Below are 15,961 nucleotides of genomic sequence, written 5' to 3'. Positions count from 1 at the left end.
AGCAAGCTCAGTATTCTCCTGAACTTAACTACACAAGACTAATTAAGGGCCCATTTATAAAGTAGCAGTATGATCTAACTGTGGCCATGTTCCTGCTTTTCTAATAAAACTTTCTTCTAAAAAAAAACAAAAAAACTTTCTCATAAATGCACACCTCCTGCTGTGTGCTATGCCTCCTTCAGGATTCTGAAGTCTCATTTATTCTAATAAATGGGAAAAAGTGTTCTTGGTTAAGGAAGCCTGTCACATGATCTGAAACAAGACATGTGACAAAGCTCTCTATGCAGAATACACATGGCAGGGCAATGCCAGCCTCACACTGCATTCTTCATTATATAGATAAAACAAAATGACAGAACAGTATGGAGGATTTCCATGTTCTGCAGGGTATGGAGTCTGCAAATTGAAGATCTTTAGAAACAGGCATTAATTTTATTGTCAAAGTACTTGCCAAAGTACGTTGGACAGATGACTTGGTCCTTCACTTGGGCAAGAGTTGTATATAATGAGGCCGACGCATTTCCCCACAAAAATAAAGATTAGTTGGATTAGCCAGCTACTAAAAAAAACATGGGGAAAAAGTAAAAACATTTTGGACTCTTCTTTTTAGTGTGTTTAAAAAGTGGTGGTAATGGCAGTCAAGATGGTGTGTAGGATGGCAACACAAAACTCGAATCCATTGGCATGAAGAGGTAACCACAGCAGGATAAACTCAATATAGAAAGTGTTGTTCATATGTAACCACATGACCTGGGCCTCTATTCTTCGTGTGTATACTTCTTCCAGCCAGAAGCACACGGGATACATTAAGGGCTCATGTAGATGGGCTTAGTTTTTCTGCATTTGACTTGTGTTTGGAGTGTTCTTGAATTGTAAGTCTGCAGATTACTATTTACTTGTGTGTGTGGATGACTGTTTCGAGGTTGTATTTGACCAGCTTTGCTTTTACTCAGTGGCCCAACTGTGGGCATAGCAGTACCTGGACCTGCTATGGGGCTTAGGGTAGAGGGGGGGTCCCATTAGAGAGGCTGTTGAGGCAAAAAATGTGAAGCCTACATTCTAGAGGATGGCACAGTAGGAATCATCAGGATTGCTAGTTACAGATCCGCTTGCTGTTTCTTTTTTGTCTAGCTGCCTCAGTAGAGTAGAGTTATTGACCTCAGAACTTCTACTACAGTCCAGTCAGTCTAATAATAATGCATTTTTCTTGAGGCTGAAAAACCCTGCTGAAATGTTTAAGTAATGCTGCATTCAAATGAAAAAGCGGCAACTATAAACAAAGCTTATCCATACAATCCCTCAAACTGCATTGGTCATGTCTTTCTATTTTTTTATCTCTGTCTCTCTTGGTATCTATGTCTGTTTTTGGTTTGTGTATGTGGTTCCGGTCCCTGACAAGCGAAAGACTTTGATGCCCGATTAACAGCATTACTGTAATGCCTAGTATACACTATTCCTTTTTTTTTTTTTTCGTTCAACCTACTGGGCTGAACAAAAAAAACTGAAGAGCTAAGGAGGAGCCGCTGTACTAACTTTGCAATGCTAGTACAGCAATCCCCCCTACTGACGCCCCCCGCCAGAACACACTGTCTTTTGGCTAACAGCGCTGATTGGATGCTGATCTGCAGGCTTTTTCGGTCATGCCCCATATGGGCCGAATTTTAGACAGTTTCTGTTGAAGCGGCCGATGCTGCCTGATATTCAACCAGTGTGTACGGTCCTTAAGGATCTGCACTCCCCGGGCTTGATCTCCTTGCTATACTCCCAACCTACTACTGGCTCTTCACCACCCCATTATATCTACATGCACATTTGGTGGACCTGGCCAATCGCCCAGACTCTATGGACCTAGGTCTATGACATGTTATGAATTCTCTTTGGAATCAATATCCCAATGCTTACTTGTGATGCACTGCTCAACTCAAAACCTGATGGGCTTTTAAACATAAATTTAGGCTGGCAACCGATAATTTTACGGGCACTAAAAAAATCATAGCTAAACCGTGGCTGTCAGACTCCCTCTCACTGACAGCAGTACAATCCAAAATCCACCGGATGCTCATTAACGGCAAACTGATGGCTAAACTCACTGATACAATATTACGTTTTCACAAAACTTGGGACCCGTGGATCTCAAATTTTATGCAAACGGCTTTTGTCTGCCTTCTATTAGATCTATGAGTCCTAGACCCATATACGCATCATTGAGCTGTGGTCCTTAGAACCTCTGTGATGCTCCTCCCCACACATCCACACCTCCACTCCTCCACTCTTCCCCCCTTTTTTGTTCTTCTTTTTCCTTTCTTCCCTCTACCGCTATAGTTCACCCTCCACAAACTTATGATGGATCCCTGCAAGGGCCCTGAGACACCACATCGTTCTCCTTTCACTTTATTGTAATTATTCAGACAAAGTTGATCATTCTGTACAGCTGGCCTGTGTGCCAACTAAGTGTCTCTGTTTTCTTTCAGTAGCTCTGTATTTGCTACTCTCAAATCAATAAAAAAATTATTGAACAAAAATTCATTCTCCAGGGTTAATTTTGATTTTTTTACCTACTTACCTTGTCTGCTGAGTTGAATGAAAATAACATACTTCAGAGGCCAGAAAAAAGGCAGAATAGGAAAAAAACTGCCAAAAAGACCATATAGCAGAGCCTCTGGAGTATACAGGAACTCATAAACCCAAAAATATACTGCATAATGCAATTAAAGAAAAAATATCTAAATGTTTTAATGAAAAAATCTAAGAATTAAATATACACACAAATCACCTACCCCCCCCCCCCCCCAAAAAGACAACTAATTACCAAAAGGTGCATCTAGACGTTGTACTCACACCATACAGTCCATTCAATCATGGAAACCCACATGGGTAAAATAACAACAAATAGGTCTGTATGATCATTCGACCTCTACTGTGAGTAATACTGCAAAGTGTGGGCAGAGATAATCTATAACAAAATAAGTAATAAAAGTAGTCTGCACAGTATACTAAAAAAATGAAGGACTGCTGGGTATAATGATACACAGTTAACTGCCAGAGAAGCAAGCAAGGCTGAGGATATGCTCAGTAGCAGAATGGGAAGCAATACAGAGGGCAATAAACAGTTACATAGTTAGTCAGGTTGAAAAAAAGACACAAGTCCATCAAGTTCAACCATAAGAAATAAAATAATAATAATATTGTACAATCACATATACCCAATTCTATACCCACAGTTGATCCAGAGGACAGCAAAAAACCCCAGCAAAGCATGATCCAATTTGCTACAGCAGGGGAAAAAATTCCTTCCTGATCCCCCATGAGGCAATCAGATATTCCCTGGATCAACTTTACCTATAAATGTTAGTACCCAGTTATATTCTGTACATTTAGGAAAGAATCCAGACCTTTCTTAAAGCACTTTACTGAGCTGGCCAGAACCACCTCTGGAGGGAGTCTATTCCACATTTTCACAGCTCTCACTGTGAAGAAGCCTTTCCATATTTGGAGGTGAATTTTTTTCCCTCTAGACGTAAAGAGTGCCCTGTCCTCAGTGTTGACCGTAAAGTGAATATCTCAACACCAAGTTCAGTGTATGGACCCCTTATATATTTGTACATGTTGATTATATCTCCCCTTAATCTCCTCTTCTCAAGAGTGAATAAATTCAGTTCTTCTAATCTTTCCTCATAGCTGAGCTCCTCCATGCCTCTTATCAGTTTGGTTGCTCTTCTCTGCACTTTCTCCAGTTCCCCAATATCCTTCTTGAGAACTGGAGCCCAAAACTGAACTGCATATTCCAAATGAGGTCTTACTAATGATTTGAACAGGGGCAAAATTATATATCTCTCTCTGGAGTCCATACCTCTCTTATTACAAGAAAGGACTTTGCTCGCTTTGGAAACCGCAGCTTATGATCTACCAAAACCCCCAGATCCTTCTCCACTACGGATCCCCCCAGTTCTACTCCTCCTAGTATGTATGATGCATGCATATTCTTAGCCCCCAAGTGCATAACTTTACATTTATCAACATTAAACCTCATCTGCCACATAGTCGCCCAATTAGACAGAGCATTGAGGTCGGCTTGTAAATTGGCGACATCCTGTAAGGATTTTTAATTAGATCCTGTTGCAAGCGCCATTACACCCCCCCCCCCCCCTATTCATTAATTGCTTTAAGTGTGTGAACACTATTAGTCGTGGCAGCTGCATTATTAGTTTGATTTTATTAGTTTGATTTTCTTATTTTAGCTTTGTTGTGCCCTTGTTGAGGTTGGTTTTGCGCATCAGTTCCCCCCCCCCCCCGTTTTTATCCTGTAAGGACGTTATTCCATTGCATAGCTTGGTGTCATCTGCAACGACAGAAATTTTACTTTTGATCTCAGACCCAATATCATTTATAAAGATATTAAAAAGTAAGGGTCCCAACACTGAACCTTGGGGTACACCACTGATAACCTTAGACCATTCAGGTGCAATAGATAATGGGATACACCACTGATAACTTTAGACCAGTTCAGGTGCAATAGATGCACAGCACTAGACCTCAATGCGGGATCCAAAAAGGGAACAATACAGTAAAACTTTGGATTGAGAGTAACTTGGTACAAAGTCTCGTACACACGCTCGGTTTTCTCGGCAAGATCCAGCAAGAAAACTGCTGGCAGAGCTTTCTTGCGAGTAAACCGAGCGTGTGTACGAGGCTTTCAGGGTTCTCAAATGGAAATTTGCCCAGAATCTCGACGAGAAAAATAGAGATCCTGCTTCCCGACAAGAAACCCGAGCGTCTGTATAGCTTCCAGGGTTTATTGTCAAAGCCTAATTGAACAAGCTGAAGTTAGTAGCTGATTGGTTGCCAGGCACAGCTGCACCAGATTCTGAGAGCTCCAGTTTTATTAAATCTCCCCCCCTGGGGTCTATCTATTAACCGCTTGCTTACTGGGCACATATACCCCCTTCCTGCCCAGGCGAAATTTCAGATTTCGGCACTGTCACGCTTTAAATGAAAATTGCGCGGTCGTGCAACGTGGCTCCCAAACAAAATTGATGTCTTTTTTTCCCCACAAATAGAGCTTTCTTTTGGTGGTATTTGATCACCTCTGCGGGTTTTTATTTTTTGCGCTATAAACAAAAAAAGAGCGACAATTTTTGCTATAATAAATATCGTAAATGTGGCCGGCGTAAGCGCGCCTAATTCAAATTAGGCTGAGGGGGCGTGTTTTATGTTAATATGGGTTGACCTGACGTGATTGACGTTTTTTAGGAACGGCGCATGCGCCGTCCGTGTACATATCCCAGTGTGCATTGCAGCAAAGTACGCCGCAAAGGACGTATTGGTTTCGACGTGGACGTAAATTACATCCAGCCCTATTCACGGACGACGTACGCAAACGACGTAAAATTTTCAAATTTCGACGCGGAAACGATGGCCATACTTAACATTACTAGTCCAGCTATTTGATGGAATAACTTTACGCCTGAAAATGCCTTACGTAAATGGCGTATCTTTACTGCGACGGGCGGACGTACGTTCGTGAATAGGCGTATCTAGTGATTTACATATTCTACGCCGAACGCAATGGAAGCGCCACCTAGCGGCCAGCCTAAATATTGCACCCTAAGATACGACGACGCAAGCCGTCGTATCTTAGATAGGTTTAAGTGTATCTCTGTTTGAGAATACACTTAAACTTAGGACAGCGCAGATTCCGAGTTAGGTCGGTGTATCTACTGATACGCCGGCCTAACTCTTACTGAATCTAGCTATTAGTATTTATTTCCTATGATCAGCAGCACCATCTAATTGTCATAATGCTGTATTTTCTTCAACTGACCTGTAGAGGCCTGAGAATATTCGGTTTCCCCCATTCGTACAGAACAAATGTATATGCCAGACGAATAGCTAAACACTTTTTTTTATAAATAGGCCCCTTTATATACCAGTCAAATATGTCTAGGACCTGCAGCCTAACTTTCTCCTTACTCCTTACTCCTTACGCTCGTTAATGCCACAATGGACCTTGGATTCCTGCAGAGCATGTGCTATTCCTCTATATACCTCACCTTCCTTCTCTAACCTTGGATTTAAAGAAATTTAAAATCTTTTGAACTAAATTTGTAATGCATTTTATTCCAAATTATGACATTTTCATGAACTAAAAAAATTGTAAATATGTCTTTGTTTAGACTAGTTCTGAAGAATATTGCTTTAAAATATAAACATTTTTTTTTTTCAGTGATAAATTCATTCAACGCTAAGATGTTAATATTTTGTTTAACATTGCCATCTGTTTTCATAATGAACTGAACTTAGGACCTATTCAAAAGAGACCATTAAAATATTTAGGATTTAGTAGATCAAAGTAAAAATGTTTGGATGATTTGTCTTCCTTCCTCCTAACCATGGTATGTTAAATCGCCCTTATTTCCTTTAATGCCATATAATATAATCATTCAAAGTAATGACTGTGGTTTAAATGGACAGGAGTGGGATATCCTAGAGCGGTTGGAGGTGAGTAGTAGACGAGACCGGGTCACTATACCATATACTTCTATTGTATAGGGCTGGAAGTGCGTGTACAGTGAGTGTTGGTGCAGGTGCACGTTAAAAAAAACAAATTCTCCTGCTTCTAGACAATTAATACCTTATTTAAAAAAAATGTATTAAAAGCTCCTATTTCTTGCTTTAAATTGTAGTGACATTACGGGCCACATTTTAAATGTTTCTCCTTCAAGACCAGTGGTTCTCAACCTTCTAGTGCCGTGACCCCTTACTAAAATTTTCCAAGTTGTGGGCACCCCTAACAGTAAAATAATTTTTGTAGCGTGGGTTGTTAGCACCCAAGGCAAGACAAGTAATTTGCGCCTCTAACCCACGGACATTTAGCGCTTCATGAGTCCCTTCCACTTGTACAGTATTAAAACCCCTTATGGTACATTTTAGGACGTGCCACTCTTTCTCCTCTTTTCTTTCCCTTTTATCTCTCTCTATCCTAATTTCTTGATTTTTTTTCCCCATCCCTCTCTCTAGCCATCTTTCTTGTTCTTTCTCTCCCTTTTTCTTTGTTCCTCCCCCTCTTTTCCTCTCCCTTCCATGTACTCTCTGTTTCTTCTATTACTCCTTGGTGGGGGGATGAGTGGCAGTGCTGGTGGGGGAATGAGATGAGTGGCAGTGCTGGGGGGAGTTCTGATCAGCCAACTTAGAAGCTCTTGATCAAGGCCATCTGTGTCTCCGGCTTCACTGTGTCTCTGGCTTTGTGATGTCTCACAGCAGTGACACCTATGCTGAAATCAGGAGATAGTGTCTCCTTCAGCCCCTACCACTTCACATTCCTCACCAGTCAGCTGACCTCTAGTCTCTGCCCCCCAGCTACGCCGTTAACTGAATGGGCGACTACAAAGTGGCTGAGTTTGTTGCTGCGGGCTCCAGGAACAGCCCAGCTGGGCGGCCGAGAAAGGATGGGTAAGCAGTGTGGGCTTCAGGAACAGCCCAGGATTTGGTGACCCCTGGCAAATCATGCCGACCCCAGGTTGAGAACCACTGTTCTAGACTGTAGTGTGGAAGGGTACATCTTGCAGTGCCCATGTCACATCTTGGTGATGTGGACACTGCCCATTAGCTTGGATACTACCCTATTTAAAGGGGTTGTAAAGGTTTGTTTTTTATTTTCTAAATAGGTTCCTTTAAGCTAGTGCATTGTGTTGGTTCACTTACCTTTTCCTTTGATTTCCCTTCTAAATGTTTTTGTTCTTTGTTTTCTTTGTCTGAATTTCTCACTTTCTATTCCACCTCAGTAAGCTGTTCTGGCTGACTAACCCCCATGGATGATGGGGGAAAGCTTACTGAGGAGAAACAGGAAGTGAGAAATTCAGACAAAGAAAAAAAAACATTTAGAAGGGAAATGGAAGGAAAAGGTAAGTGAACCAACATTGCACTAGCTTAAAGGAACCTATTTAGAAAATAAAAAACAAACCTTTACAACCCCTTTAAGGCTGAACTCCAGGTAAAGGAAAACTGCTCCCTTGCAGAGGGGCTGCCCCCATATTGCAAGGATTAAATGCTTTTTTTAATCTGGGAACCACAAAAAATACTTACTAGAATCTCTGATCATGTAGGCTCCTTCTGGGCTGTAAGACTAGTTTCTGCAACCCCTTCTCCTCTATACTCTGGTGGTCACATCTGACATCATTAAGTCTAATGATGGCTGCAAGGAAATGGCCACTGTGTCCTAATATGACATCCGCGTGGGTGCAGTTGCATGTGCGTGTCCCCAACCATGCACCCACACTCATACAGGTGTCATATTGGGACACAGTGGGAGTATGCAGGCAGCCACTGTGTCCTAATTAACATCATTCAGGGCTGTCGTAATGAGAGGGCACACCTGGGCTACTGCCCAGGGGCCCCAGCTGCATGGGGGGCCCCTGCACTTTCCCCAAAGCAGCTGGTCCTTGAGCCCACGCTGCCCCAAAATTGGGGGCCCCATGGTGGCACTGAGAGTGATAGATACACAGGGGAGGCAGTCTGCCTCCTACCTACTTGATGTCTGTTTACCTGCACAGTTATAATTGTAGGGGCCCCAGAGCATTTCTGTGCCCAGGGGACCATGGTGCTATTAAGACGGCCCTGACATCAATGAGACTGCATTCCCGTACAGGTAAATAGGGCCCTATATGGGTGTGGGGGTCGTTAGCATGCAACAAACATGCAGATCAACTGCGCATTTTTGCTGCCCCCAACTGCAAGCCTAAACAAAACATAAAAAAACGTAATGCAGCCATGCCCATTGTTTGAATAGGTGTCACAGGGACAGAAAGAAATAAAACCTGACATAATGCTCTTTACAATAAATAAAATAAAAGGCTGGAGTCAGGCTTTAATCCACCCCCATGCCTGAAATGGGACAATTTGCCAGCCTATAAAGTGTCTACCGGTATGTCTCCCAGTCTCTTGCCGACTTGCTGACTGTGGATGACTGATGATTTCTTAAGTTTAAAAGAGACATTTCATACTTTGATGAAGGCATGAAGCTGTTTTTGTTGCAAATCTTCCAAGAAACATTGTTAAATTAATCTTCCAAATCCTTTATGCTGATGTCAGCACTAAGTGACTTTGGACAAACAAAATACAGAGAAACGCGACAGCCACAACGTCAAACATAACAAGACGATAATCCCTTTTACACAATGAGATTAGTAATTCCAAGTGGAGTCATTTATCAACTCCATGCTGAAACACAAGAGCTCATTTATCATTGTTTTCCCCATAGATAGACATGTCATGTTTCATTTTATGAAGTATGAATGGTATATGAAATGAAAAGAAACACCTTGTAATGCTTCCAGAACAGCACACCATAGAGTTAAACGTTTTGCATTGCATCTTGTATGACACACAAACACACACACATGCGCATGCAGTTTTTAGGCACATAAGGTAATTCTTGCGTCTTGCAATTTTTACATATGTTTAAACTGTGTATAGGTATTTGTTTTTCCTGTTTTATATTGTATATTGTTGATGTTTCTAACTTCATACAACATTACATGGTATGCTGACATTATATAAATTATAGAGTGGTAAGGGAAATGAACCCCAGTCTGTTTCCCCACTGGGGAGATTTACCCTGTTTGTCTTAATGACCATTGTCTCCTGTACATAAAGTAATGGGATATATACATTTTGTTAGTTGTGACCAAAACAAAAGGTGAGGGGGAATCTTTCACTGGGTAAACCAGTCTTGGAAACAGCTGTCTGTCTAAAAGAGGCTATCCTCTTGATTTGGAAAGATTCCCTCTTATTTCCTGCTGTGTCTCTGGAACAGGAAGTAAAAATAAATCACTGTCATGGTACACATAAAGAAAACCTGAAAAGGGGTCCTAAGACTCCATTGACAACTTGTTATTCAACTTTGGAGATCAAAATTGCATTACAGGTAATTTTGCATGTTTTCCAATGACAACAAGTGACTTAAAGTTGCAGCGACTTTAAAGTAGTTTATGCACTACTTTGGTCCGACTTTCATGCAACGTGAGGGCTATAGACTTCAACGTTAACCCTCAAAAGTCGCATGAAAGTCGTACCTGAATGTTATACAATGCACCAGTTGGGAAAAAGTTGTCCATTATCACTAATCAAAGCCAAAGTCGTATCCAAATTGCACACATCCAAAGTTGCAACAAAGTTGCACTCCAAAGTCGGAGCAACTTTGGAGTGGTTCAAGTGTGAATGGAGCCTAAAGGATAACTAAACTCCATAAAAAATAAAATAATATATTTTAGATTACCAATCATTGGATGTTGTGACTGCATTGATTTTCTTTTTTCCCAAACCTTTATTTCTTTTAATTTCATCTGGTGTTGGCCAGTAACACACCTCCTGTCTTAGTGCGGCTACATTCACTCCTCCACTGTATCTATGGGGGAGCAATGTTGCCACCGTTTAGATGGGCTTTACATAAGTGACTAACAATTTAAAACTGAACTCCAGCTCACACTTATTAAGCAAATACAGCAATCAATCACTCTTCTCCCTTGTTTCTCCATCATCTTTCAGCCATATTGCCTCCCCTAATAGTTTTTCTCTTATTTTTCCCTTTTATATATATTGTTTATTCCTTCCGAGAGCCGAAATTCATTCCATTTTTGCCATATTACTGGTATTTGTCTATTTATATATCCTTCTTCTCTAATCTGTCTTTCCATATATTGTATTTAGTTCATTTCACAAATCCACTCTGTTATGTTTAAGACTTTATCATTTCTCCAGTTACAAACTATTATTGTTCTAGCTGCTGTTGTCATATGGTGAAAAATATCTTTCTTAATACACTTTATAGTGTCCGGAATCAAAGATAACAAAGATGTATCTGTATTTCGGTTATACTCTGGACACTTTTCAGTATATCTCGTGAACCTTTTCCCAAAAGCTTCTCACCAGATGACAACTATACCAAATATTTTCCATAGTCCCCTTTCGATCTTACATCTCCAACAAATATCTGTTTGCCCACTATTTATCTTGTTTAACGCCACTGGGAAAGTATAAATATTTGAATACAGTGATTATTAATAATATAAAGTACAGAAAAAAGTCAACCTGTTCAACACCAAGTTATAAAAGTGAGTACACCCCTCACATTTTTGTAAATATTTTATTATATCTTTTCATGTGACAACACTGAAGAAATTACACTTTGCTACAAGTAGTGAGTGTACAGCTTGTACACAATCTTGTGCATCATCTTTAAAAGAGGCTTCCTTCTGGGATGACAGCCATGCAAATCAATTTGATATGTCGTATGGTCTGAGCACTGACAGGCTGACCCCCACCCTTTCAACCTCTGCAGCAATGCTGGCAGCACTAATACATCTATTTCCCAAAGACAACCTCTGGATATGACACTGAACACAGGCACTTAACTTCTTTGGCTACCATGCACAGCTGCACCAGATTCTCACTCCTCCAGTTTTAGTAAATCTCCCCTATTGTCCCTCTATAGGAAGAGTTTGTAAACTGCTGTATACATAACATCTGAGCCAATAAATAATGCTGTAGTGTGAAAAGAGCCATAGAAAAAGAATATAAATACATTTTAACATATAGCTCATGGGGTGGATACCCCAATAAAACCTATTTTTTTTTAATTTCTGTCAAGCAGAATAAATGTAATGAAAATATGTTTTATCAGGATCAAGCCAAGAAGTCTGCATTTGTGCCACCTCCTGACATCCCTAAAGAGCCCAACCTGTGGGAGTTGGTACCCGAGGAGTACAGGAATTACAACCTGGGCACCCTGGTGCGTCATCGGATGGAACTTGAACACTTTCGTTCCTTCTTAGAGGAAAATTTTGCAAGGTACAGAAATTAATAATAACCTGTGAGTGAATTATTAACATTGCTGATTTTCTATAAGTTATCTGTATTTGCAAAACATGTAATATTACCATCTCTTAGGAAAAAACTTCTTTCAAAGTGGTCTTCACTGTGCATTTTTAACACAGTACTTTAACACAGTACTCAGTGCTTTTATTTACCCAGAACAAGTATGCAGATAATAGGATCAAGGGTTAATTAAAAAAAAAAATTTTTCAATATGTATCATTATTTAAAAAAAAATTGCGGTTAAAAAAAGTGGTATTCACCACCAACACATCCTTTAAACAGTGCTATATCACAAAGTACAGCTGTTGTGTAAATACATCAATTTAAAATTACGAGTTGAAGATGTTTGATAAATACAATACAACAGAAGTAATACGTAGTTCTTCAACACATTCCATGATGAGTGTCATCAAGAAGAAATACTACATAATATAGATGATTAGCACCCACTCAAAGGATCCCATGAGATGACACCAGTCACTGGTCCCCCTTTTTACATATACTTTTTTTTCTCTTAAAGCTGGTATGCTACCCTGTTTCCTCTCCATGAGGTCCACCATTGGCCCCCTTTGCTCTCTGGTTGTGGCCGTCCTTGGGTTATGACTGGTGACATCTCATAGGATCCTTTGAGTGGGTGCCACACCTATATTATGTAGTATTTCTTCCCAATGGAGCTCATTGCAAAATGCATTGAAGAACTACAGGTTTCTTTTGTTTAATACCCATTGCTGTTTATCAAAGATCTTCAACTCGTTATTTTCTTACTGTGGGGTATTTTAATCATCAATACATATTGGAACAAAGTATCTTTTAATTATTCTTTGATCTCATTTATGGCACCTTGAAAGTTCAAATGTTCAAATTTTCTTTGTGCTCTTATATTTAGGGATGTGATGTCCAGGTGACTTTTCATTATGTTAATATTTGATTTCTTTTACCAGCTTTCCTGTTTTCGATTTTTGTTTCTGGTCATTGACTCTGAAAGTGAAAGAGTCAATAAAGCCAGGTATCTAGTATTAAATATGCAGATGGATGGCAGAAATGGCAGCCTATATGTTTCCCTTAGGAAAGGTTTACAATAAAAAGTATGGGAGTATGGGACTATAATGACACATTCAGCCATGTAGGATCTCTATTTCCTCCTCTCAGAATTTTGTTGTCACTGATTCGAAGGTTCCGTAGCACAGTGCTATTACCAAAGAAAGGTGACATTAATAACAGCCATGTATGACGTCACTGAGAGCTAGTTTGCTGTATCTGTGGACCATAGAAACCACAGAGAGACAAGAAGCTTACCTGAAACAGAAATAAGGGTGGTCTCTCTGTGGTGACGTGTCTCACGTGGTCAAGTTTTTATGCTTCACACTTCACAAGTGATTTCACTTATTGGTCCGTGTGTCATAAGGATTTCTCTTAATGAACTCAAATCACTAATGGACTTTTACATAAGTGTTTATTTTTCACTTTTCTTGTTGTCTCTGCACTGTGCTGATTTTACAGGAATATTGTACAACAGTCAATGTTAATATTTGCACATCTGCACTTTTTTTATAGTTTACACTTATTTGTATTATTTGATACATTTTTCATAGTGCTGCATTTATTATTGTATATTTGTAGCCATATACTATTATGCCCAGTGTATTGCTTCACACTGACCTGAAGATCTCTTCTTTTCTGCTGCTGCCTCCACTCTGGAGGCCGCTAGCCGGGATAAGAGGTGGAGTACAGTTGGTATTACTCCGCATGGGACAGGAACCAGCACTACAGAGGAGGCATCCGCCTATGCGGTTCTTCTTCCCTGCTACAGCTCCAACTTTACAAGTATCATAGTCCCTCTGCACTGCACTATGTTCGATGCTCTGGGATAGAGGGTCAGCAAGCCCAGACCACAATCTACCAGTCACCTGCCCGTGATCTACAGGTTAATCGTGATCTACAGGTTGCTGCCCCCCGGTTTACAGGGATTTGCATGAATGGTTCTATGTATTCCATAAACCTGCATGTAATATGTTGGAGCTGTGTATAAATACTAATAGAAAATAATAGTAATTGATTGTTATGGGAACAGCTCTACCACTGTTTAAGTTTATTTTTTGCATTATCTGTCCCCACCCAAGCTAAGAAAGAATTGATTTTGAGCCCCTTTATTATTATTATTATTATTATTATACAGGATTTATATAACACCAACAGTTTGCACAGCGCTTTACATTGTGAGGGTCTTTACTTCATATATAGTAATGGCTTTTGTTCTAGTACTTTGTTGTACTTGCAGTTTTGCCAGTTTGTTTGAGACTCATAAATCATTCTCACATTCTTCACACGTGTGTTATGACATGAACCTTTTCATGCAAATGTGCCCAATAAATTAGGTTTAGAGGAAAAGTTGATTGGGTCTAGGCACACATATATTACATTGTTCAAGAGGCATTAATATTGAGCTTGGCAATTCCCAAAACCCATGTTATCAGTGTTGTACAGAATAAAAACATCTGCCTCAGCCGGATGCGGCTTCTCAGCAGAACCAGTGCCAGCATTTTAATGGGCACATTAATTCCTCCCAGTGTCACTGTGGCCAAATGTGCTCCCTTGGTGTCTCACTGTGTATTTTACAAGAAACTTATCACAAGTGTGTTTTTAACAGTGTTGGGTTATGGAAGGGCTTTATTAGGTGTGCTTCACAGAACAAAACAAGTTTCCTTTTAGGCCGGTGCACCTTGCCTGCACCTTTACCTTTACTGCAGTATAAGTATTTCCCTGTTAACTACTACTACTAGTAAACGAGGGTACGTTGCTCTACGCCACCGGTATAAATTGGAACCTTTATTAAGGACTATTTATAAAATGTATACCAATAACTGTGTGTATGTTTTTCATTTTAATGGGGGGGTTGTTCCCCAGATCGAAAATAAATTATATCAATTTGATATTGGTGGTCAGAGATTGTCCAAAAAGGGAAGGGAACACTCTCCACTCCAATCCCACAGCAACCTTAAAATGGCGTGGGGGGGGGGGGGGGCCTATGGGGTAGTATCAACGCCATAGTGGTGGTACCTAATTCTCTAAAACAAAAGTATAGAGGTACATAAATGCTGCACAATGCAAAACCTTTATAAAAATTGTAACAAATAAGCAAGAGAGGTAACTCACAGAGGTTCTAAATCCCCAATGTATGAGGTCAGCCTCCCTATTTCCCCTGTTGTCTTTTTCAAAACAACTGGATTGCTGACCACCAAATATCAAGGTGTTGCTCAAAACCTCACTTTCCAATAGACCATGTGCAAACCCCAAAATCTAATTCCAAAAAAGGTGCTCCCAAAAGAAAACCCTAGATATTTTGCTCAAACTAGAGCTTTGGCAGGAATGTAAAACAATATAAAGGACCACTAACTAACATGGGAGAAACAGAGAATGCAAATTTTTTCTACATGGGGCCCGGCTTGGAGACCAGTAGCTATAGCAATAGAGAGGCTCCCAAGGACCAACAGGATAAGGCCTCGTACACACGACCGAGTAACTCGTCCAGGCGAAAAACATAATTTTCCTCGTCGAGTTCCTTGTTAGGCTTGTCGAGGAACTCGACAAGCTTGCTTTGCGTACACACTGTCAAGACAAAATCTCCTCGTTCTCAAACGCGGTGATGTACAACACATACAACGGCAGGGGAAGTTTGATTCCACTGGCACAACTCTTGGGGCTGGTTTTGCTAATCTCATGTGTTTGAGTGTTAAATAAAAGTTTGGTAAGAGACGATTTGCACTTTTCAGTCTGTTACAGCTTTAAAAATGTGTTATCTCCATTACAAATGCTACTTTTACTCCCGTCTCATACTTTATTCTGAGCAAGCGCGGGTTTCTTAGCATACACACGCTCAAGTTTCTCGTCGAAAACCTGCCCGACGAGGAACTCGACGAGCCAATTTGAGACTCCCGTCGAGGAAAAAGAGAACTTGCTCTCTTTTTGGCTCGTCGAGTTCCTCGACCGTTTCCTTGATGAAAAACGTACACACGACCAGTTTCCTCGGCAAAAAAGCTCTCCCACCAAGTTTCTTGATGGATTCTGCCGAGGAAACTGGTCATGTGTACGA

General features: G+C 40.4%; 1 protein-coding gene across 1 annotated transcript in view; it reads left to right on the top strand.

Annotated features, from left to right (window-relative positions):
• RGS22 (regulator of G protein signaling 22) overlaps positions 1-15,961 on the top strand; it is a 169,180-nt gene that overhangs the window by 108,168 nt on the left and 45,051 nt on the right. The window contains exon 17 of the mRNA XM_040354637.1: positions 11,678-11,844. Coding sequence (XP_040210571.1) covers positions 11,678-11,844 — 167 coding nt within the window. The remainder of the gene's footprint in view (positions 1-11,677; positions 11,845-15,961) is intronic.

This window comes from Rana temporaria, chromosome 5 (assembly GCF_905171775.1).
Source record: "Rana temporaria chromosome 5, aRanTem1.1, whole genome shotgun sequence".
Lineage (NCBI taxonomy): Eukaryota > Metazoa > Chordata > Amphibia > Anura > Ranidae > Rana > Rana temporaria.
This window is presented reverse-complemented; position numbering and strand designations above follow the sequence as displayed.